The sequence below is a fragment of the Leopardus geoffroyi genome, chromosome A1 (assembly GCF_018350155.1).
Source record: "Leopardus geoffroyi isolate Oge1 chromosome A1, O.geoffroyi_Oge1_pat1.0, whole genome shotgun sequence".
Lineage (NCBI taxonomy): Eukaryota > Metazoa > Chordata > Mammalia > Carnivora > Felidae > Leopardus > Leopardus geoffroyi.
The window spans coordinates 25,501,341-25,527,122 of NC_059326.1; the positions used below are offsets into that span (position 1 = coordinate 25,501,341).

Here is a 25,782-nt window from a genome sequence, read left to right on the forward strand (position 1 = left end):
GATTATTATGTATTAGTCCAGTTTATTAAATAATGAAACAAGGTTTATGCCACATATTCCAACAATGTTTAAATAAAGAGCCTGAAATATAAAGGCTTATGAAAATGTATAGTTTTTATATAATACATACTATTTCTAGCTCATGAATAAATATGAACAGGGGCCATTTTTAGATCACAGATCAGCAACATTTAGCATCAATGATTACACAAATCCACAAGCAAACAAAAAAAAAATCCGTTATCTTCATTTTAGTTATAAAAGCTAAAAATCCTTTTGCCACATTTAAGCAATATCCAAGGAGGTGGGGGGACTTGTAGCCACACCCCTGAAAATAAGGGAACCGAGTCTCCAAGTCCCTAAGTTCCTTCTTGGTTAGGAGCGTGGCAACTGCATGAACTCTTTCAAGAAACAGAAAAACCAAAACAGGTTAAGATCCTGTTCTGTATATGTGTTTAATAAAGCTACACTGGAGAAATACTCTATTTTTGTCTCAAAAACGTGCTCAGGTGTTATGGTGAGATTTGAGTTTCTTCTCATCCTGGTATGAACATATGCATAATTTGAATAAATTGACATAATGAATGTTGCAGGACATTGACTCTTTCCGGTCTTCAAAAGGATTTGCTTCTACTGTTTTAGAAATTATATGTACACTTAAAAATATATGTTTTCTTCGTTAAAAAAAAAAAAAAAAGTGACTCTTAAAAAGTAATCCTTTAAACTCACAGAACTCAAAAGTGAAAGCCTTTCCAGAGAAAGCCCTTACCACATCAATGGAATGTCTTGGTAAGAGGGAAGAAAATCTCCGTCTAAAGATACGGTTCAGTACCAGGAGTGGGAGCTGAGTGAGCTCAGCTCTGCAGAGTCCCATCCAGATTGGGCCAGGGGAGCCGGACTTTCAGCTACGTCTTTAACCCGTTAGCCCCTACATGCCACGCCACCGCCTCTTCCTCTCTCTTGTTAACGACTTTGTCTCTGGTTTGGAACTGCAATTCTGCCTCACAAAATGTTTCTCCAAGTAAACATTAATAAAGAAGGCAAAGTGGAAGGGACTGGCAGGAAAACTGCCCAGTCCATAAGAAAAACCGGGGTTCCTTCTTTTCTGCTTCAAGGGAGGTGGCCGGACACACCAGGCACCTGCTGAGCACAAGCCCCCGCAGGAGGGTCTGCCCGGGAGCCCCAGTTAGTGTGTGTTTAATGTTCTCAAAGGCTAGAACTGAAGGTACCCGAGCAAATATGTTCCCTGCCCTGGGGCAGCCCGCGAGAAGTGTATAAAGGTCTTAGGGCTCTCGGAGTCACTTTTTATTTTCAAAGGAACAAGATGAAGGAGAGAAAGAGAAGGGAGAATGATTTTTGTTGTCTTTAGGAAAAGAAAGGGAGACACTATGGACCTCTTTCAGAAACCAGAAAACAGGTGCGGCACTAAAGAAAGCGTTTTTTTAAAATGCCAAGCAAGTGTTTTCCATCCAAACCAATCAGGAAGCCCAAGACAGGAAGTATGTGAACAGACATCACCTGAACTGAAGGAAAATCTGGGAAATCCGGAAAAATCAATTCTTCAATTCACTCGCAACATCTTGCTAAGGAAAACGTAATAAAACTGTAACTTACACTGTGCTCTTTCTTTTCACAAGGACTCTAACAACAGGCTTTGTTGGGGGTTCCAGTGAGAACGACTCTCTTCTTTGCACCCAACTGTGGATGCTGGGATTCGAGCCAGATGACAGCGTGACTGATGTAAACACACTGACCCTCAAGTCAAGCGATAGCCGCTACTATTTTCTTCATTTGAGCCTCGACATCAGTAGATGTCATATCTCCATTTTACAGACTAGAAATAATAAAACTGGGCTAAAAATCAGAGCAAATTACCAACATTACCTGAGACCAAACGCAAGCGGCTAAACACCCCCCCCGTCAGCAGCAGCCTTGCCAGTCTCAAAGCCAAGGTATCACACCATCATGGGTTTAGATATTAATACTTGGTAACAATTCCTCACAAAGGTCAAGCCTTCAAAGGCTTAAAATCACTTATTGTAAGTGAAAGATCCTGCCAAAATAGGAAATAATAAAGCAGTGCAATATTCCAGAGATCTATTTCCTGCACTGTTTACACCAGGTCTCCACGCGTGAAATGTCTTCAGCCAACAAGAAGCAAATGTCCCCAGAAGTTCAGGAACAGTAATACCCTCTTGGAGGCTCCATTCCGTGGTTCCTGCGAGCTTCCCTAGAGCACTCTGCTATTCTCAGCTGTTCGCTGGAGGGCAACAGGTGCTACCGTCCCCTGGAGAAAACAATTCACAGTTCCTGATCTTCTTGCAAGTTTTCTTTAGCAAGAAACGCGCACTTTGCATGCCGTCTTTGATGTCCAAGGGCACTTCCATGGTAAGGACCAGTGTTTGCATGTCAGTTTGTGGCATTAAACATTTGATGCCGAGCATCCATTGCCAACACACAGCAATGTGCACTAACCCCGTCTTCGGCTGTTGCTCACGCACGCTTCAGAATCTGTGACGAGCCAAGCAGTGAGAAGCAGCGTGAAACACAGGAAGCTTGATTGTTTCGCAAGCAGGCGTTTTCAGAGCGCTGTCTCGTGCAGCCTGGACTTGTCACAAATCCAATTTCTTCAACTGCTCATAGGTCACAAAAAACTGCAGTTATTGGTTGAGGCTGACAACGAAAATGCCATCTGAACAACACTGACACATAAAAACGGACTCACAGCACATCTAACAAGTATGTCCGGGCAGACCACAGGCCACGCACATGATTAAACACCCAGGATCCTTATCCGCCCCCAAAGGTCTTCCCATTAGCCTTCCCAAGGCCAGCCTGGAACAGAACAATCACAGCTTAGATAACATCAGTGCCCTAGCGTCTGCTCCAAGAGCCTCTTGGAAGATCACGTCCGCGCTGACCAGCTTTGGTGACTGCTGTGCGCAGACTTGCCCAAACAGTAAAATTCTATGTGAAAGTGAAAGACAGCGAGCCCTGGGACGCCCTCTCGAGGGTCACCACTAGGCAGGCCTTCAGCAGGGAGGCGCAGATAAAGAGAAACAGAGATGGTGAAAACCACATTCCCTTCTATGTAATTCTGCCAAAACGGCTACTTCTTTCCCGCCTCCCACTTTGGCATACAGGAAACACTGCTTATCAGCCCAATAATTCAGGAGCTAATTCCTGTTTAACCTCAGGCACTCTCTAAAATAAGCATTCTACAACAGCGCTGCCAGACCGCATCCTTCCCAACGGTGGCTAAGGATATAAAATCCTCGTCTCTCTCTCTGTAATCGTAAATATTCCCAGCTTCTAAAACAGTCTGAATAGAAGTTTGTATTGATATCATTACCTTTTAATAACACTATCACTATACCAAGATTCACTTGGCCCAGCACAGAGACTTTATACCTTCTAAGACAGAAAGCGAATAGTTATTTCTTAGAATCGGAGGAGCTCAAAAGAATACGAATCCACTTCTAAATTATCATTAATAACATGACAGTTTATACAAACAATATTCCTTTCGCTGCACCTTTTTTTCCAGACGTACTACGCCAGAAAAGGATACAATGATATTCCAAGGACCAAGTCTCAACCAATTCGGCCAAAACCCTTTATACAGAGCAAAAAACCCTTCATTCTTCCATGTCTGTTATAAGGGAAGGGGAGGAGGGGGAGACAAAAGTTAACATCTAACTTTCCAATCATGTCAAATGTGTTAATACTCAGTAGGCAGACTGAATGATCAACTTTTCTTAAAAATAAAATCCTGTTCGAAAAGACTGCTTAAAAACTCAGTGCCCTCTGCCTCTTTTTCTTCTTTAAAGCCCTCTGCACGGGAGAAGACGTCCAACCAGCCCACGCCCAAGCAGACAAATGGCAGCGGAATGAATAAGAAGTGGGATTTAATGCCAATTAGAACCTCTCGCCTCCTTGCCACTCGGGCTCACAAGTAGGTCGGAAATAAAGTGAAGCAATGGTGGTAAAGATGTCATTCAGAGCACCACTATTTCACGTCATTAGGTGAATAAAAACAAGTATCTCTGTGTCGGGAAGGCAGACTTGAAGTCTAGGATGGGCCAGCATCACGCCAGAGAACAGGAACGGCCAAGCGGCCCCGAACCCCAGGCGGCCGGCAGTCCGGTCAGGGAGACAGACAGCTGCGAACTTCCCCCCTCTCAGGAACAGTAAGCCCCACTGTTTAAACCGAGAATTGTTGTCAGAGTGACATGTTCTTTCGAGAGATGTCTGAATGAAGGATATTCATTCCAGTCTGACTCACGGGGAGGGAGACACATTTTGGAAGGAGACACACAGATATCAGAAAGCATGACTCTCTTCTCAGCCTGTACAGCAGAGCAGAGGTGTAAAGAAAATGAACTTTCATTTCTAAATATTCATCTAGATTTTGTATGTATAAAAGTTAGCCCCCGTGTGACCCAAACTGGGTACCATCTCAGGGCTTCACAGAGCATCACTCATGGTAGTTATAATACCTCTCAAAGTTTAGTTACTTCTCAGGTTAAAATATATACATACATATATATGTGGGTGCATATATATATATACATACATATATATATGCACACACACACACACACACACAGAGATATTCACACGCGTCTGGGGGGCAGTTTCAATGATTAAAAACAAACCACTAGAATGTTGAAGATTAAGTAAAATAAGCTTGCTTATTTCAACATCAGTGTCTTTCATCATTATGAATTATGCTAACAAGGTTTTACTACGTGAATCCAGGCACTGTGCTCTTTAGTAAGCATTCTCTCGTTTTTACACTAACCCTGTGACACAGGTGCAATTACCATCCCTCCTCACTAACGAGGAAACTGAGGTATAGAGTCTGTACATCAACCAAAGTCATATAATTACAAGGGACAAGGGTTTTGCTCTAAACCGTTGTGGTTTTGACCATGCTAAGAAACTCTTCAGGGGGTAACATGGAGGCTAATGAGCTGTGACAGGACCCCGCAGCGCCGCACAGGTGACCGCGCCCTCTCACCTGGAACAAGCAGTCCAGGGTACCCGTGTAGCCCGAGCACCTGCCGTCTCGAAGGACTCTCTGATTCATCATACGTGTTCTCACAACATCCACAGGGTTTGAGGCCAGGGCCCCGGCCAGACCACAGGTGAAGCTTGAGCTATGAAAAAGATGCCAACGGAAAAGCAAAAGTTTACCGCCGAGCTGCCACCACCACTAAAGGCAAGAAACAGCATCCTCCCAGACTACGTTAACGTGACATGTGACAAGACGGTACGTTTCCAGGGAGACGCCCATCTCTAAAGCACGGCACAAACTTCTTACATATAGCACTGATTATAAATTCCAGCCTCAACTAAGAATACCTGTGAGGTTCTGGAAGGTCAATCATAGACACATGAAGGAATGTCATGTGTTAATGAACTCTGGGGCAGAGCTTTTCACAATGTACAGGTGTATCAAATCATTATGTACACTTTGAATAGCTTACAATTTTGTCTGTTATACCTCAGAAAGCTAAAAACTGAAAATAATAGAAATACAAAGCCAAGTTAGAGAATGCTAATCATGATATTGCTCGTGTAATAAAGTACACAATACTTTTGTAGACAGATTTGCATGTGACTAAAAAACGAGCTGTTGACAATGGTTACCCATGTAAACAGACAAGGACTTTCACTTTTTCCTGGTTCAGTCTGGAACTGTAATTTTCCAAATATGAGAATATAATACCTTTATAATATACCTTCTTTAAAATTTCTAGAGATTTGTAGCAAATTGCCACCCTGACCTCACGCATACCTAAAATATTATTTTTTTTGAAATCTATAAACATACAGGAGGTGGGTATACACAGTGTCTCCCATCAGGCCCGAGAAAATCAGGTGCTTCTTGGCGAGGTCATAGACCGGGAGCTCCACACCGACGACGATGGCAGCCCTCTGCGCGGTGAGGGACACGCCCTGGGTAAGAAGACGAATAATCAAGACTCAGAGAGCTCTTCCCGGAGTAGGCCTTGCCAAAAAATGTAGAGTGACAGAGGAGAAAAGACCAGAGGGTAAAGAAGTCAGAAGCTTATGTCCAGTTCCGATTCTGGAGCTAACCGTACGACCTAGGCCAGACGCTGGCCAGGACCAATCACCTCACAGAGGCTCCGGTTTCCTAGTACATACTGAGAAGACTGTCCTAGATGACCCTTACGGTCTATTCTGTGAACTGACAGGTCAAGAGAATACCAGGAAGTGGCACTTCATACCAGCGCTTGCCTAGTAATGGTCTTCACTTAGGGACCAGGAAGACATACACATCACAAAATGCAGGGGCGCCCGGGTGGCTCGGTCAGTTAAGCGTCAGACTCTTGATTTTGGCTCAGGTCGTGATCTCACGGTTTGTGGAATCAAGCCCCACATGGGGCTCTGAGCTGAAAACACGGAGCCTGCTTGGGATTCTCCCTCCCGTCCCCCTCCCAAAATAATAAGTAAATGAACCTAAAACAAAAATAACCCAGCATTTAACTATAACCTAGAAAACCCTCCTCTATGAGAATCTTTTTTTTTTTTTTTAATTTTTTGTTAATGTTTATTTATTTTTGAGACAGAGAGAGACAGAGCATGAATGGAGGAGGGTCAGAGAGAGAGGGAGACACAGAATCGGAAGCAGGCTCCAGGCTCTGAGCTGTCAGCACAGAGCCCGACGCGGGGCTTGAACCCACAGACCGCGAGATCATGACCTGAGCCGAAGTCGGACGCCCAACCGACTGAGCCACCCAGGCGCCCCTATGAGAATCTTTTAAAGAAAAGGTAAACAACAAAGTGCTCGATCTTCTTCATAATTATACATAAATTATTCAAAAGGTATTTTAAAATATGACATATTCCTTATATTTCCACTTTCCAGATAAGGAAATTAAGGAAGAAAGTAACTTCAAGGGCAGACGTCACTTGTCTTCCCTTACTCCATTTCGCCTTTCAGATTAAATAAAATGATAGGAACAGAAAGAATAAATTCAAAGGGAAAAAGGGAAGAACTAAGGCAGCTGGCTCTGTTTTGCAGGCTTACCTTCCACAATCCTCTCGCTCCCTCCTGCTGGTAAATGTTAATGAAGTTGCCTATCATTCCCCCTTGAATGGTGCTGCTCTGGGCTTGCATCCGTATCTAGAGATTATTTTCAAGATTAACATGAGAAGGAAATAGCACATTTCTCCCCAATGTAGACTTCCGAGTATCATTCGATCTGTTGTTTAATGACCATTAACAGAAAAGAATCATAGCATAAACACTGCCGTCATGCTAGCTTTAAATGCCCTTTGCAGACGAAACATTTTTAAGGTTTGGTTCTTAGGCACTTTGGAATCAACAAAATGCATCCAGTAGAATCCAGAGCTCATTAAGTGTCCAAAAAACCTGATTTTTTTAAAAAAAGTCCTTTGAAAAGGAAAGGAAATGACATTATGTCCTTACAGGTTAATAAGTAGGAAAGAGAAAGTGATGGTAATACTAAGATTTCACATAATTAATAGGAGCATCTAGCACATTTCACAGCATGAAGCATGGACAAGCAGATTTCTTAAATTAGTTACTTCAAGCCACTACTATTTCCAACCAGCTGAACCAAAAGGTATGCAGGCGAGCTGAGCACGGGATAACCACATGATGTCCGTCACACTCCGTTACACTTGAATGTACAAACACACTCGAGAACGGCTGCGGAATTCACATGACTGAGATGCCAACGTAAAAATAATGTTTGATGTAGCTCTCTGTATTTTTTTAATGTTTATTTATTTTTGACAGAGAGAGAAAGAGAGAGAGAGACACAGAGCACAGCGGGGGAGGGGCAGAGAGAGAGGGAGACACAGAACCGGAAGCAGTCTCCAGGCTCCGAGCCATCAGCACAGAGCCCGACGCGGGGCTCGAACTCTCAGACTATGAGATCATGACCTGAGCCCAAGTCGGACGCTCAACTGACTGAGCCACGCAGGTGCCCCAGCTCTCTGTATTTTTTTTAAATTAAAAGGGATTTCTCACTAAAAATCGGTACCTTATTTTTATCGAGGGAGCAAAAACATTACCTCCGACTTCTAAAGAAAAGCTGTTATTGCCACGCAAAACACAGGAATGGCCTATCCCTAAGCCCAGCATATGTTTAAGATATTAAAGGGAGTATGGATATTTTTCTCCGCTTTTCCCCAACAAAGGGTAAAATCAAAGCAAAAGCACCTTCACACACGCTGCACCCTGACCGTGCATAAGTGTGATGCCCTCAACACGCTGCTACATAAAATTCTGACATCTGTCAGAATCCCCTAGCAGACTGAAGGCTCTGAGGGCAGGGTCCTTATCGTACCCATTTTTGGACTCTAAGCACATAGTACGTCAACTGGCAGAAGGTAGAGGCATAGTGGATGCCGGTTAACTAATAGGAACAAAAAGGAGAGGAAGGGACAGAGACAAACATCTTAAGAGGGATGAAAAAGCAACTCCTGTCTAATTTCTATTTTGTTTAATTAGTTTATTCCCTTGGGGCACCTCGGTGGCTCAGTCGGTTAAGCGTCTGACTTCGGCTCAGGTCATGATCTCGAGGTTCGTTGAGTTCGAGGCCCGCGTCGAGCTCTGTGCTGACAGCTCAGAGCCTGGAGCCTGCCTCGGATTCTGCGTCTCCTTCTCTCCCTGCCCCTCCCCCACTCATACTCACTCACTCTCTCTCTCTCTCTCTCTCTTTCAAAAATAAACATTTAAAAAAATGTTGTTTAATTAGCTTATTCCCTTGCCTTACTCCAGAAAGGATTTAAGGAGGCAGTTTCCCTGTTATTATCAATAAGATCATCCACCTTACCACACTTATGTCTAACTGTAGTAAGGAAATATTTCCATCACTGTATCCTGAAATCAAGTTAGCTGATAACATCACACGTTCAGAAATAGGTCATTAATGAGTAGACCTGTACAGAACTTGCAGCCTCTCGATTTTTTAATGAACCAATAAAACCAGGGAAGATTTTCAATGAAAAATGAAATGCACATGTATCCGAGCCTACATTTTTTTTCTTAGTCACCAAAGACATTGTCTCCACAACAGCTCTACTTTTGACGTCCGTATCAGTGGGAGATCCTCCCTCATGGGAGGGCCTTCATGGCACTCAAACTGCAAACATTTGTTTACAAAACTGTTACATTCGCAGACTTTCATTATCTGAATGTTGTTCCCAGTAAGAAAATGTGGGGGGAGTGTGCCTATCAGATATGGATAGCACTGCTTACTTTCAAAACATCCGTTGGATTAGCGATGGTTGAGGATATGACTCCAGAGAGAATTCCACACACCACATTTATCAGTAGAGTTTCATCTATAAACAAGCACATATTATTCAACTTTTCATATACACAGAGCTTTTCATTATCAGTAACTCAAACATAGGTGCAAACTCATTTGCATACCTCTTGTATATCTTAAGGGAATAATTAAATTTCTGCTTTATGAATCAAGCCATTTGTAAAATGTTAGGAATTCTGCTGGCTTATCAGGACTTTGCCTAGCAAAATCACTTGACATCTATTTGCTCTCAATTTGTTTTTGTTTTTGAAAAATATTTACTTATTTATTTAAGTGATCTCTACACCCAGGATGGGGCTCGAACTCATGACCCAGAGATCAAGAGTCGCACACTCTTCCGACTGAGCCAGCCAGGCGCCCCAAACTTACTTGACATCTAAAAAGGGACGTGAAGTATCATGCAAAGTGAGCAGCCATCTGCCAATTCACTTTTATGTGTAAATGCGTATCACTGTACTAAGATGAAGTATACCTCATAAGAGAGCAAAAAAGATACACTCCGGGGCACCTGGGTGGCTCAGTCGATTAAGCACCCGACTTCGGCTCAGGTCATGATCTCACGGCTCGTGAGTTCGAGCCCCGCGTCGGGCTCTGTGCGGACAGCTCGGAGCCTGGAGCCTCTTTCGGATTCTGTCTCCCTCTCTCTCTGCCCCTCCACCACTTGCACTCTGTCTGTCTGTCTCTCTCTCTCAAATATAAATAAGCATTAAAAATCTTTAAATAAAATAACGTAAAAGTAAACTTAAAAAAAAGATACACTCCTATGAGATAACCATGAAGATAAAGTTTTAAAGCACACCATATATATTTAATTTGAAGTGTACTAAAGTGCTAAAGCATCTCGGCCCCTGCTGACCACTCTCACGCAACAGTTGGCTGGCGCCCAAGAATTCAGTTCTTAATACTACGAAAGGCATTCACTGCTTTCCTGAAAAAAATCCTGATTTTAGAAAATTTTAAGTGGGCTAGAACTATAACAACACATCCTCTAGTCTAGGAGTTCTGGAGATGAGGATAACTAAAATATTTGTAGAGATTGCTCCTTTTAACTGCTGTTCCCCTTAATTCAGCCAAGAACTGACTTGCTTTGGGGTACCTGGGTGGCTCGGTCGGTTAAGTGTCCGACTTTGGTTCAGGTCCTGATCTCACGGTTCGTGAGTTCAAGCCCCGCATCAGGCTCTGCGCTGACAGCTCAGAGCCTGGAACCTGCTTCAGATTCTGTGTCTCCCTCTCTCTTCCCCTTCCCCTGGTTGCGTGTGTGCATGTGTGCACACACTTGTGCTCTCCCTCTGTCAAAAATAAATAAACATTAAGAGAAAAAAAGAACTGACTTACCTTAAGCGCAGTTCATTCAGACTTTATACCCAGAGTTCTCTTCAGCAGTAAAGTCACAATTAGGCTCAAGAAAATCTGATCTTGACTAAAAAAGTCACACAACCAACCCACCTCCTGTCCACAAGGAGAGAAAAGATTCTTCACTCACCTTCTGGGTGTTCAACAAACAGTCGCTTCAAGCTCTGGTAAGTGCCGATCTTGATGGTGCCATAGGAAGCCTGGCGTAACATCGCAGGGGCAATCCTGTCAAACCAATGGACAAGAGCCCAAGAAATTCTAAAAACCAGGCACCTGGGTGGCTCAGTTGTTAAGCTCCTGACTTTGGCATACAGCATGATCTCAGTTCATGAGTTCGAGTCCCCCATCTGATGAGCTCAAAACCCCACTTTGGGTGAGCTCTGTTTCTCTCCCTCCCTGCCACTCTCTCTCTCTCTGCCTCTCACTCACTTGTGCCTTCTCAAAAAAAAAAAAAAAAAAAGAAAAGAAAAGAAATTCTAAAAAAGCACTTTAAATCCTCTAGAAGACACACACACACACAGATAGTGGCCTTCCACAATCAAACTACGCTCAAGCAGATTTCTCGAAATTCAAAATCTAACAAAAATATAGTGGGGTTCCGTAAAATGTGTGCAAATTAATAGTTCACTAAGTGAAAGTTCAGCCCCCTGTAGTTATCCTTGATGAAAATGTAAGTGAACGTGGAGTTCTATTCAAATGAGAGGGCTGTCCTTTCTCGGGACAAAGCGCCTCAAGAAATCTGCCCTCGGCAAGCATCTATCACGCTTCAGCTGCTGCTCGAGAGCTCAATTCCCACCTCCTCGGAGGCCCTGCCCCAGTTATTTCCTCTCCCTCTCTTGGCCATCCTGAGCCCAGAAGCACCCTTGGGCAGTTATCTGCCCCAGCTGATCCTCCTCGTCCCTCTCCCCTCGCCATCAAAACTCCCCTCACCAAGGTGACCAACTGACATCGCTGTCACTGAATCAAATGATGTGTTTCACTTAGTATCTTACATAACCTCTCCGCGGTACTTGCTGCCGTCCGCCCTTTGTCCTCCGTGCTGCGGTCTCCTCCCTGAGCTCCGTTACATCCCCCTCTCCCGTTTCTTCCCTTTTCTCTACAGCCTCCCTACCTCTGTTTCCTGGGGTGTTCTGGGGAACTCTGTCCTAGGCTCTCTCTTCTCTCCCCGCTCCATGCACTCCCCGGGTGAGCTTGTCTACTCCCATGGCTTCTACCACTGTCCAAGACTGACGACTCCGAAATTCCTGCTTCCTGCATCGATCCAACGATGCATTTCCAACTGCCTCGTAGATGTCTCCATTCGCATGTCCCACACAGAGCTAAGTGTCCTCCCGCCCCAACCAATCGGCTCTCCTCTTTGTTTCCTGACCCAGAAAATGGAACCTCCGTCAACACCTTGGCTGAAAACCAGACATCAAGACATTAGCCTTGTCCCCTGCTTTCTCCACACCCCCTCGTCTATTAGGTCACGTATCAGGTCAACCCTATGCCCTAAACAAGCTCTCTTCTTTCTCTCTGTCCCCAAGACAATCCCTCTGTTCAGAAAATCGTTGTCTCTGCTTCCTGCGCGACAGCCTTTTTGCAGCGTTGTCAGTTCTCATTCTTTCTCCCTACGGCAGCCTGGCTTCTTTTTACCACCGAAACCCTATCATGTCAGTCCCCCTACTGAAAACGCCCCAGCACCTTCTGCCCGCCACAGGCACAGCAAACTCAAGCGCTTATGGGCACCGGGCAGACACCCTGAGTGCAGCGGGCTGGGTCTCATGCACCCTCGCACGTCCTGCGAGCGGCAGAGGTTTCGGTAAACCAGAGAAGGCATCCTCGACGCCTGTTGCCATTATCCTAAGTGAATGAACACGTGCCCAGATGTTGACTTTTCTCAAGAAAATGGACTCCCCGGTTTCCATGTGCAATTTCTCATAGTTGAAAATATCGGCTCGAGTGAGAAACAAAAACCTTGACTGGTAGGTAGGAGGGCTGTGGGGCACCGATTTGGGACCTGTGCTGGAGGTGTGCTGGAGGAAATCAGGATGCTTAGCGTGTCCTGAGGCTGTCCGTGTCCTGACCCCTTATTACGGCTCCAACTCCAGCTCTTGCTACTCAACAACTCCAGCACTATACCTACGCCGAATTACTCGCATGTCATTACTAGAATGTACCACGCTTTCTTGTGCGTACTGCTGACTTTGTATAAACACAGTCCCCCCTCCTTTTTGTTTTTTAAGTAGGCTCCACGGCTACTTAACAGCCCCAGTGTGGGGCTTGAACTCACAACCCTGAGAGCACGACCTGAGCTAAGATCAAGAGTCAGCTGCTTAACCAACTGAGCCACCCAGGCTCCCCAGTACAGTTCCCTTCTAACTTCGCCTGGCGAACGCACTCTTCTTGACCCTTCAAGCTCAGACCCAGCACCCCTGGGGTCAAGCAGCCTTCCTGAAGCCCACCCCCTCCCCTGCCCCCACAGTCTGGGCTCGATGCCTGGCCTCTATCAGGCTCTAGTACTCGTTATCAGACTCCACTGTAATCCCGCTGACACACCTACAGCCCCCCACTAACCGACAGCCCCTTCATGACTGTGTGTTGCTGCTGACCCCATTTGTCCCCCGGATCCAGTCTCACCCTTCTCTGTGATGTTCTGCGCCCTGAGAGGGTGGTGCCCACGGGTCACGTCACTCAGGCTCCCCTGCCAGCTGACTTCAGGGGGGATTCCACCAGTAGATGATGCGAGGGAGGGAGGAGGGGGAAGAGGTATTCTCTCCCTGGCCACTCCCAAAGCATCCCTCGACAACTACTGTTGGCTCCTTCCAGATGCCAGCCCTACCAGGCTGTTAACACCATTCCTGTCCTTGTCCCTCTGGGCCTAGGGTTGGTAACAATTTCTCACTTTGCTAGTTTCTAGGTACCTCATATCCTTCCTTTGTTCCCTTAACCCGTAAGTAGCCCTTTCATTACAGTCTCCCCATAGAGGGGCGCCTGGGTGGCTCAGTCGGTTAAGCGCTGACTTCGGCTCAGGTCACGATCTCACAGTACGTGAGTTCGGGCCCCACGTCAGGCTCTGGGCTAACAGCTCAGCGCCTGGAGCCTGCCTCAGATTCTGTGTCTCCCTCTCTCTCTGCCCCTCCCCTGCTCGCACTCTGTGTGTGTGTCTCTCTCTCAAAAATAAAATAAACATTAAAAAATTTTTGAAGTCCCCTCATAGAAACCACCCAAGTGAATTCTGTTTCCTGCAGGGACCCGGGCTCCCATAGGCACCTGTCTCACTCGCTTTCCCAGCCCACACCTTCAGCACACCGTTCACTAAATGCTGAATTACAGAAAAGTGGTTCACAACACTTACCCACGGAGACTACTCTATCGTTTTCACTATAGCAAAAACCTTGGTAATTCAGAATAGCCAAGGGGAAGGGCTTTTTTTCAGAGTGACATGGTGAATTATGGAATGTTTTGCGGCAACAAAGGTAAATTTTGCATTATTAGCTGTATTTGAATACAATAAAAAAAACATACTTCCAACACAACGTTCGCTACATAAAAGGTATGTAGAAAATAAGGTTGAAATGAAAAATGAAAAATCTACCAAGCTCTTGCTCTTTTCAAATACACTTCAAATGTCTACTCTTTCTCTATGAAGTCTTCAATTTCAGTTGATTCATTTAACAGGTCGATAGTCCAATATAAACGCACAAAGGTCTACTTACCCTGAATACAGGGCTCTCAGCCCTTCTTCTCTGCCTATCCGCACTAAGGCGTGCAACATTCCTCGATACCGGATTTCTCTAAAGTTTGCGTCATTGGTCTGACCTTGAATCTGGAGCCGTGTCTTGGTTAAATCAATTGGAAAAGTACCTTAAAGTTTTTAAAAAAAGAAATATTTCACTTGATAAAAAGAAATTCCACCAAATAAAGAATACGTGGTGATATATTACTGAGAAAATATTTCGACCGTAACATAAACTAAGAAACAGAATTAAGAAATGGCAGATACGTTGCAATCTTTTTTCTATTAAAAAAAAATTAGAGGGGTGCCAGGTGTCTCAGTTGGTTAAGCATTCAACTCTTAGTTTTTTTTCATTTTTTTTTAATGTTTTATTTATTCTTAAGAGAGAGACACAGAGCATGAGTGAGGGAGGGGCAGAGAGAGAGGGGATACAGAATCCAAAGCAGGTTCCAGGCTCTGAGCTGTCAGCACTGAGCCCGACACGGGGCTCGAACTCACAAGCAGTGAGATCATGACCTGAGCTGAAGTCGGACACTTAACCGACTAAGCCACCCACAGGCACCCCAAGCATCCAACTCTTGATTTTGGCTCAGGTCATGATCTCACGCTTCGTGAGATAGAGCCCCGTATCTGCGTTGGGCTCTACGACAGTGTGGGGCCTGCTTAGGATTCTCTCCCTCTCTCTCTCCCTCTCTCTCTCCCCCAACCTCCGACCCCCTCCCTGGCTCTCACACACACACACTCTCTCTCAAAATAAACATTTTTTAAAAATTAGGAACCAAAAGATTAAAAATACACCAAAAAGTGCATAAATGTATTTTCCTTTCTTTACATTTTTATTTGGTTCCCATCTTACTCTACATAGGATTTGAGAGGCTGCATCGCTGTAAAAAAAAAAAAAAAAAAAGGTACAGGGAATGATTTACACCAACAGGAAATCCATTTTAAAATATGTTACCATCTTTTGCATGTGTGAAGGCTAAAATCAGGTCCAATATGAAAGAGGAGGGGTAAGCTCATTTGCTAAAGGAGTTTCTCACTCTGTGTTGTGCAGTCTAGAAGTAAACCTGTGAACGCAGGTACAGATGTTAAACACGGCGCCCAACAGGCAGTCTACCCGAATTCTGAACACTGTCGGTAGACTCGATTCGCTGTGGAACGGAGAGCCCACCCCACAGGGAACCAAGCGGGTGGGTGGTTAACGCGCCTTAACCCCTCAGCCCCGGGCCTCACCGGCTCCCCAGGGGCAGCCTCTGTCCCAGGACGGCAGCGCCCGGGCCCGGGAAGCAAATGACGCATCCAGCCCAGCACCTGGCATTCGGCAGCTGCACAATCGGTATCCGGTGAAGCAATTCCAACAGGGAACAGAGATCAATGGGGTCTGATGTGGAACTGCACTGGAAGAGGAAGCCACCAGTACAACGTGGACCGTGTGCGTCATTACGGAGTGACTGCACAATGACAGTCAGATCTGGCCCCGGCGGCCTCCTGTGCCAACGGTGGCCAAGTGGCGAAAAGCACAAAGAAAACAGGGACAGAGGGACCCTCGGAATGACTGATAAAACTCGTTTGATTACCAGGTTCCACTTTCTCCACACCGAACTTTGGCCCCTAAACTGCTGGGAGCCAAAATGACTGTTTGTCTGAAAAAAAAAAACATACCAAAAGGAGGGTGTTTTGAAATCGGAGATTAACGTGTCATATTCTCGCATTCTGTGTGTCACCTCCAATCACATCAAACACCAGAGAGCGACCTTAACTTTTAACTGGCATCACGTGCAGCACGTGATCGACCCCCCCCCCCCCCCCCGCGCCCACAACGCCATCCAGGTGGGGGTGGGGGGGGAGGGGCACCTACCACATTCGGCCGTGATGGAGGCCAGCCCTCCGTACACGAAGGGCTTCCAGTTGAGGGCCGACATCCTCGCCACGGTCCCTTCTCCTTTGGTTAGAGGAACATAGCCTCCCACCGGGCTTCTCCTGGACACAAAGGGGAGGCATTTCAAAGTCGTGACTTCCCACACAAGCAGTTTCCCCTTTACGCTTGTGTTCCATTTGGAGAGCATCACAGATGAATGCCCTCCGCGCCTCCCCCCCCCTCCCCCCCCCCCCGACCCCACTTCCCGAGGGGGGCTCACCTGCATAAAGCCAGGCCCAGCTCGCTACTAAACCGCATTTTATCCCGTTCAGACCTTAAGTAACGCAACAGGCTGGGAAGCTGAGACGGGGTATGTACTGAGCACAACGGAGGCTATTTTCTGGGTTGTCCATTTTATCTAACATCTATTCACGTTCGCGCAACAAATATTTGTTATTTGTTTGCCACTGTCTCAGTGAGTCCCTCAGGGGCACCGAAAAAATGTTGCAACCCAGTGTCCTAAGGTGAAGTGACAATTACTGAAAAGGACCAAAATATACTTCTAGTTCACACCCTGTAAATGTTGGTGTTCTTCTCGTAACCGCGTCGTGTTAATAGCTGGGAGGCAGCTCGGTATGAAGGAAAAAGGCGGACTCCGGGGTCAGAGCCACACCGCTTCCTTCCTGAGGAAGCTCCCGTTCATCTCCAGGTTTTTTTCTCCATCAATATCATCACCATCGAGGCAGCCAACACGACCAATTGGGGTTGGAGCCCATACTTTTATTTGCTAAACTAAATAAAATGCCAAGCTTTTAATCCTATTATGGAGATTAAATATGTATTTTTAAACTAGCACAGAAAAGACACTCAACAAATGCTGCCTTCCCTCTTCCTGTCACTTAGAAGGTGCTCACACACTGAAATATATTTACATGCCTGCCATGCCAGGTCCCCCACATTCATGACACATTCTGCAATTTTAGGCACTTTTAGTTGGTAAATCTGGCCTCATGTCCATTAACAGGAGAAACATGCAGATAAACACACTTTTGTGTATATAATATTAACCATGATTATTCTGGGTTTAAAACAAAATTTCGGGGGCGCCTGGATGGCTCAGTGGGTTAAGCGTCTGACTTCGGCTTAGGTCGTAATCTCACAGTTCATGAGTTCGAGCCCCCCATCGGGCTCTGTGCTGACAGCTCAGAGTGTGGAGCTTGCTGCAGATTCTGTGTGTCTCTCTCTGTCCCTTCCCCACTCGTGCTCTCTGTCTCTCTCAAAAACAAACATAAAAAAAAATTTCTTAAATAAAATCAAATTCCTAATTTATTATAGTCATTATTGGTAAGACATACACCCAGTGTTTGTAATCTGCATGTTTTAGGAGTTTCTCAAGACTACATTTCTCAAGAAAAGTCACCATTGCCAAAAATGTCAGTTAGCAACAAGGCCAGGGGGCTTGCTTAAACTAAGAAAAAAACACAAGGAACCCAAAGGAGACTGTAAATGGATCTACCTATAGCTATTCTCATTTATGGACATTAACCGAATTCAGACTGGCTACAAGTGAGGAAGATAAAAGGCTCTCTAAGAATGGAACCTGAAAATCATCATTTGCTTTATGTGTTTCAGGATCAAGAACAAACTGTGCCCCCCAACGCTCATCTCAGCCCCTTATTATCCTCAAAAACATTTAGTAATATCTGCACTTAATCTTAGACAAAAGGCCGAGAAGCAATAATATCTGAATGTAACTAATTCTTAGTCTTACTAAATTCACAATTAATACTGTAGGTTAAATAAACTGTCAGAACATATTAATAATAAATCCAATAATTCATTAACTGTCCAGTAGTACCTTCCTTAATCCATTCTTGGATTCTCCTGAATTCAAGTTAAAAAAAAAAAAAAAAAAGCAATAGGGGTGCCTGGATGACTCAGTTGGTTAAGCGCCGGACTTGATTTCAGCTCAGGTCATTAATATCACCGTTCCTGAGTTCGAACACCACACAGCCCTCCATGCTGACAGCGCAGAGCCTGCTTGGGATTCTCTCTCTCTCTCTCTCTCTCTCTCTCTCTCCCCCCCCCCCCGGCCCCTCAACATTCTGTCTCACTCTCTCACACTAAACTTAAAAAAAACAACAACAAAGCAATAACTACATAACAGTGATGTGTGGAAATGCTGTAACTTTAGAAAAGTGTCTATATAAATGATTTCAGCGGATCCCCCAACAAGTTTGGGACAGGAGGACAGGAAAACAGATGAGGAAATGGAGTCCCAGCAAGGTGCCTTGTCCAAGGCCACATGGCTGATGGGACAGAAATGGGGCTCCAACCCAAGTGTTCTGATTCCAAATACAGCATTCTTTCTGCTACCACCTGAGGCTGTATGCAATCATAAAGGAGTGATGGTGTTTTAATTAAGGAGAAAATATTATTAGGCAGCTTCAAAAAGGTACTATTGCAGAGAAAGACAGATACCATATGTTTTCACTCATATGTGGATCCTGAGAAACTCAACAGAAGACCAGGGGGGAGGGAAAGGGGGGGGGAGGAAAGTTACAGAGAGGGAAGGAGGCAAACCATAAGAGACTCTTAAATACTAAGAACAAACTGAGGGTTGATGGGGGGTGGGAGGGAGGAGAGTGTGGGTGATGGGCATTGAGGAGGGCACCTGTTGGGATGGCACTGGGTGTTGTATGGAAACCAATTTGACAATAAATTTCATATAAAAAAATAAAGTACAATATCCTTATTGTTATTATTTAAAAAAACAAAAAAACAAAAAGGTACTATTGATAAGGTGCATCCTATAAGCAACAAAAATGTGTTTAAGATAAAGGTATTAAGAGGATATAATATTCAGAAGGTAGATAATCAATATAAACAGTAGCAATTTATTTTTCCAACAAAAGGTATATGAAGTCAGTGTTGAAACATTTGGGGGGGGGGAGTTTTTTACAGAGGTGAAATTCACATACTCATTTTAGTGAGCAATTCAGCGGTACCTCATACATTCAGGATGTTGTACAACCACCACCTTTATCTAGTTGGAAAATATCGCATCACCAGTCCCCCCTCCCTCTGGCTTTCCCACCAGTCCCCCCTCCCTCTGGCTTTTACTTTCTTGGACGTGACACTATATATGCATTAAGTATCTGTGTGGAACATACAGCTCCTTATTAGGAGTAACTAACCTGACTGCAGAGTTTCCTAAAAGTATATACACTAGGGCCCTACCTACTGAATGAAGATCTCGGGGACATTGCGAGCATCTGTGTTGTTACTGAAAATCAGCCAGTTAAATACATGGCAGCCAATTCACACCTTGGAATACTTACTACTTAAATTCCCATTTTAAATAGTTAATGCTCAGTGATGATGTTACAGGTGATCCTTCTTTTTATTCATCTTATTTAGTACTGATTTTTTTCCTACACACATGTACGTGTGTGTGTCTTTATATATACAGACACACATACACACACAAGCCATCCTCCAAAATGTTAGCAGAACTTTATGCGAAAGGGAATTATAACTGATCTCTAACTTAACGACAAACACAACATTTTTTTTAAAGACTATTTTGTCATATGACCTCATGCCATCTCACTGAGTCACTTTCCGTTTTCCTGCCTCACCTTATTTGTTTTACTAGTTTAGTTTTAATGGCTACTTTTGGCTACTTTTTCTTCCATCGGTGTTTTTAATTAGATCGAAACCCAAAAAAGCTCTGGATTATACTCATATGCAAGTACCCCAGTAGAGCTCCAAACCATTGTGGAATTGCCTCCCCCTGGGTTTGAATCAAGTGGATGGAGCACGCACCCATTTGGTCCTATTCCTGTGAACCACCACCATGAACTGATCTTCCACAAATGCGCATCCATTCCTGTACTCCTGGTTACACTGTAAGAAAGTACTTTCTATTCAATTCCAATTTTTAAAAGTTAGCAAGAAGAGGGTAAAAATTACCTTTGGGCTCTTCTCTTTTCCTTTCTGAATGCTAGGACTAGATTCCGGATCAGTTAAGCTTAGTGCCCGCCTTCCCAGGTTAATGCTTACTGTGTCAAAGAAAGAATATGTTGGCTTAAACAGCAACCAGAGAGTATCAGTAGTCGGTCAAACACCCGAACAAAAAAGGTTCTAGCTAAGACTGGAATGGAAGACGTTATGTCCCCAAAGCCATGCTGGCCACAGCCAGCTGAGATGGGGCGTCAGCTATCCCAAGCTGCAATCTTTGGTAAGCTAAATCATTTCTTTGTTCTGGAGCTCTCTTTGTCCTAGCACAATTTTGGGCTGGGGGGGGGGGGGGGGGCGGAATCCCAACTCTACTCAAGTCCCAACACTGACAGGCCAGCACAGTCAGGCAGACTGATGTGTCCTTAGCAGTCTAGTGTCTGGGCAACATCTTGGCCTGAGATCCAGGGAAGGAATCACAACTTTGCAAAAACTCCAGTGCCAGATAATGGTGCTTGGGAATCACTTCCCACTCTGCACTCCTCTTCTAGGCCATACCCTCTGGCCAGACCAAACCCAGTGACCTCTTCTCTGCTGCCTTATAAACACAATACTAACAACAACAGCCTTCACTATCAAATATCTGATATGACAGGCATTGCTGTACGTTTTCCACATAAAGGATTTTATTTCATCCTTACAAGCCTATGAAGTAGGTATCCTTATCCACATTGCACAACCGAGGAAAGACCACCTCAGAGAGGAAGAGTGACTTTCCCTAGTCGCACAGCTACAAAGTACACAAACTAAGGTCTCGTGATCTGTACAAAGCCAGACACTATTTTTCCAAAGTCCGTTAAAAAATATTTGGGGGTGGGGCACCTGGGTGGCTCAGTTAAGCATAGGACTTCGGCTCAGGTCATGATCTCACAGCTCACGAGTTTGAGCCCCTCATCCGGCTCTGTGTGGACAGCTCAGAGCCTGGAGCCTGCTTTGGATTCTGTGTCTCCGGCTCCCTCTCTGCCCCTCCCCCGCTTATGCTCTGTTTCTGTCTCTCAAAAATAAATAAACCTTAAAAAAAAAAAAAAAAAAAATATATATATATATATATATATATATATATATATATATATATATATTAGGAGGTGGGAGGGTAGGAAATTCTGCACGTTCTGAATAAATGTGTAATTTTTCTGCAAAGGAAATACAAACTTCCCATCTATTTTTTTAAGTGTTACTTGAGGGGCACCTGGGTGGCGCAGTCGGTTAAGCGTCCGATTTCAGCTCAGGTCACGATCTCGCGGTCCGTGAGTTCGAGCCCCACGTCGGGCTCTGGGCTGATAGCTCAGAGCCTGGAGCCTGTTTCCAATTCTGTGTCTCCCTCTCTCTCTGCCCCTCCCCTGTTCATGCTCTGTCTCTCTCTGTCTCAAAAATAAATAAACGTTAAAAAAAAAAAAAATAAGTGTTACTTGAGTAAAAATGTCTATACAAATAAAGGATTCTAAAGGCGTCTCCCTACACTTAAGATATGTACTAAGTTACCATATCCCCTCTCCTCTGTTTTCTCTCAGTACTTATTTTCTCCTTACCTCATTTGCACAGCTACAAAGAGAGGTAAAATACGGTACGGTAATTGCTGCTGGAACTTTTGAAAGCTTTCCAAGTTCCTGTTATATAATTAATTCTGGGTAAGTTCTTTCAAATTTACGTGTGTTCCCTTTTCAGTCTACAGTCTGAAACTGGAATCACGGTCTCTAAAATGATCCCTCTTAAATCTTTATTCCCCATATGTCTGCCTTTCATTGGACTTTCCTTATTTCCAACTGCCTTTAAAGGTACAGTATGCAAAATAAGCTCATCACAGACCTATGCAACGTGAAATTGAAAAGGCATCTTAGAAGTCATACCTCATGTCACATGAATTAACTGAGCCCACGAACACAAAACTTGGCAGCGGCAGAGCCAAGACCAGATTCATTCCTTTCAACTTTTTTCACTACAACAGGAGGACAAATCGACCCCTGCAGGGCAGTCCCGACATTGTTCTGCTATTCTTGCGCAGGAGCGATAACGCTGAACCCTGCAAACGCTTTACATCAAGTTACTTACACCTAGAAAGGCGCTACAGTGCAGCGCTACATGAACCTTCCAAACTAATGAACTGCCCCCGTCCCTCCAAAGGTGAGCCAACCCAGCGTGTCCGGGAGCAATTCAAAGTACAGCGAGCGTGCCCTCTCCCAGAATAGGAAGCTCGCTGGCGCCCGGGCTGCACACTCTGAATGAACCGCGAGTGGGAGGGATGCAGAGACAGGAGAAACGTACCGCGGGGGCCAGGGCACACACGCCGAGGTCCCACATGGGCCTCACACTTGGGATCTGAGACGCTGGGGCAGGAGTCACCCCACGCCCCCAAGCGATGAGGCCCGGGAGCCGGCGCCCCTGCCGGAAGAGCGGGGCCAAGCCCCGGAACCTCGCGCCCCGGGCAGCCGGGCCCCGCACGCAAACCCGGGAGCAGCGGCAGCCCCCGAGCACGCCCGGCCGCGTCGGCGCTCTCAGGGACCGCAGTCCGACCGCAGTCCCAGTCCCGGCCGAGGCCGACCGGAGGGGCAGCACCGCCCGCGGCGGGGCAAGGAGTCCCGGGCCGGCTGGTCGCGGACACCGTGGCGAAAGAGAGTCGGGCGGGTGGAGGAGCGAGCCGGAGCAGGCGCGGAGCGGCCATCGCGGCCGCGGCCCGGTGGTCAGGCACTTACCCGGCGCCGGTGGCTCCGCAAGTCCTCCTACCCACGCTCAGCTGCGACCAGAGCCCGCCAGCACCGAAGCGGGAGAACACGCTGCAGCGCAGCGAGGGCAGCACAGCCGCTTGCGTCCGGCCCCGCCCACCCCGCCCTCGCGGCCCCGCCCCCCGCCGCGGCTCCCATTGGCCGCTCCGGCCGCGGCCACGCCCATGGCAGCGGGCGACTGGCTGGCCGCGGAGGCACCTAGATATTGAGTAGCCGGCTCCCCACCGACAGGGTGGTAGCTGTCGGGGACTCGATGACACCTCCCACGGCCTTGGGTCTCGACTCCGCAGTGAAAGAGAAACTTTAGGGAACGCACCGAGAGCCACGGAACAGGAGGCTTCTCAGGGTGCTGATTCTGTGTCCACGTGAACCTCCGAAGTCAGAGGAAGTAAACAAACTTGCACTTTTTTTTTAATCCCAGTTTTTTAGTTTGAAAAATTTCAAAACCGACTGAAGAGTTGAAAGAATAGTGCTATGGACAGTGTGCACTTCTCTCAATGCTACCATTTCACATTTGCGTTCTCTTCACTAGATAGATTCCCCCCCCCCCATGTAAAGTTGCACACAACGCTGCTTCACCCCTAAATACCTCACCACTATCACATGCAACAAATTTAATGCAACTTCTGTTATATCATTTAACATAGTGTTTTTTTTTAATTCCCTCTGTTGTCTCAAAACGTCATAGACAAGCACACGTGCACACACACGTCTTTGAAAAATTCAGGTTCTACCCAAGATTCACCTGTTTTGCTTAATAACGTGTCTTTATAAACTCCTGTAGTTTACTACCCAAGTTCTAGCATTCCCACTTTTTAAAAATCTTTCATCACTTGGACATATTTGAAAAGTCCAGGCCAATTGTCTTGTATACTGTATCAATTTAGATTTATCAAATTGTTTCCTCATGATTAGATGCACTTTATTTTTTATTTATTTATTTAATTTTTTGAGAGAGAGAGAGAGAGAGAGAGTATGAGCGGGAAAGGGCAGACAGAGGGAGACAGCATCTGAAGCAGGCTCCAGGCTCCAAGCTGTGAGTACAGAGCCCTGCGTGGGGGGTTGATCTCCTGAACTGGGAGATCATGACCTGAGTCGAAGTCAGACGCTCAGTCTCAACTGACTGAGCCACCCAGGCGCCCCTCTCATGATTAGATTCAGGTTAAACATTTTAGTAAGAAAAGTAGGAGGTGATGTGTATTTCCACAAGAAGGCACAGTGTTCTTTAGTCCCATTATCCGTGATGCCAAGATGGATCACTTAGTCCAGACACGGGCTGGCAGATCTCTCTACAAAAATACTGTCAAAAGTTCAGAAATGATAGAACTAAAACCAATGAATCATCAAACTAGTAATCAGTAAAAGTTTATTGTGCACACATCAGGAAGACAGTTTGCAAACAGGAAGCACTCAAACCAAACATGGAATGAGGCTCAGGAGTATGTTGTCGTAAAGCAGCTAATATAGCAAGGGAGCAGTGGCTGCTTTTCACAGTGATTGGTTATGAAATGAGAATTCTCCTAAATGACAGACAGGGAATTCATCAGTGGTTACCTCCTATCAACCTTAAGAGTTCAAGTCTTGCTTATGATTGCCAGAGGCATAAGCAAGAGATGACCCAGAGCGAGTTAGTCTTGCAAATTGAGTGTTGTATGATTAAACTGGTTTTGTCTGCTCAGAGAATTTTCCAGGCTGGTCTCCGTTTGTGTTTTATTTTACAACCCCTCTCTCCCACCGAAACAGAGATTATCTGCAGTAATAGGCTGAACCCAGCTAATATTTTTGTCCAGGGGGTGTAGCACACACTCATGAACACTTACCAAATGGTGATTTTTCTAAGCTACCTATCAATCCTTCTACCTGTCTAAAGAAGAGTACCCCCTTTTTTCTCCTTTTCTCTTTTTCCCCCTGCTTCTCAACCCAGTCGCAGCTCCTTTCCCCTCCTGTTCGAGTAACAGTGTGGACTCCTGCATTTTTTTTTAATTCAATTTAATTCAATTACTATGATCAAATACCCCAGTATTATTTTTGGTGCTCAAATTGCCCATATTTGGCCAGTGGAAAGCCCCACACCTGGCTCCTTTATTCTTATATATATCCTATCAATCTTTGAGCACTTCCTTGTTTTCTAACACAAGACCTACTAACTTTTCATTGACTGTTCTGTGCCCTAGACAGGAAAACCCTAGTTCCTTTTAATAGGAAATGGCACTTAGAAAATTAGATCTGAGTACTTGCTGTGCTCACTGCTTACTGGGATGTTATTCTTCTCCTTAAGTGAAAACCCTAATTCCCGATTTAAAAGGTATCTTAGAATATCCCCTCTCCTCCATTTTCAGCATCAATCTATGTGTTCATTTATTCTACAATGTACAGAAAATAGTTGAGACTTACATACTATCAGCAGCAACAAAACTTCTAAACTCAAGATTTCTTGACGGTTCTTTGTATCTTTATAACACATCCTTCTAAATGGTGTAGAGGTAGAGTACCACGCTCAAATGTTACTTGAATTAATTGCTTGTTGGTATGGTTATGTTCTCTATTCAAAATACTGCTAGGTTTGCTATTTTTCTTTGCATCAATGTTAGAGTTTGCTTTTTTCATATTTTTCCTTCGGTTCCATGTATAAATGGATAAAGCATTTGAATGTATAAAGCATTCACGTGGTTCAAAATAAAATCTTACAAAGGTTAAACTCCCTCCCCATTCCCTGCACTCTGGTCCCACTCACTTCTGAGCCATAAGCACTTTCCTTAGGTTCTAGTTTATTCTTCC

At 45.1% G+C, this 25,782-nt stretch overlaps 1 protein-coding gene across 1 annotated transcript; it reads right to left on the reverse strand.

Moving 5' to 3' along the window:
• Nucleotides 1-23,100, reverse strand: SLC25A30 (solute carrier family 25 member 30). Its single transcript, XM_045476848.1, has 10 exons — nucleotides 22,975-23,100; nucleotides 16,265-16,386; nucleotides 14,387-14,534; nucleotides 10,819-10,913; nucleotides 9,263-9,348; nucleotides 7,061-7,156; nucleotides 5,840-5,964; nucleotides 5,024-5,162; nucleotides 3,572-3,652; nucleotides 1-2,654 (listed from the first exon to the last, which is right to left on the reverse strand). Exons 2-10 carry the CDS (start codon nucleotides 16,326-16,328, stop codon nucleotides 2,613-2,615), a joined length of 876 nt encoding a protein of 291 aa, XP_045332804.1. The 5' UTR covers nucleotides 16,329-16,386; nucleotides 22,975-23,100; the 3' UTR covers nucleotides 1-2,612.
• Between the last annotated feature and the right edge of the window lie 2,682 nt (nucleotides 23,101-25,782).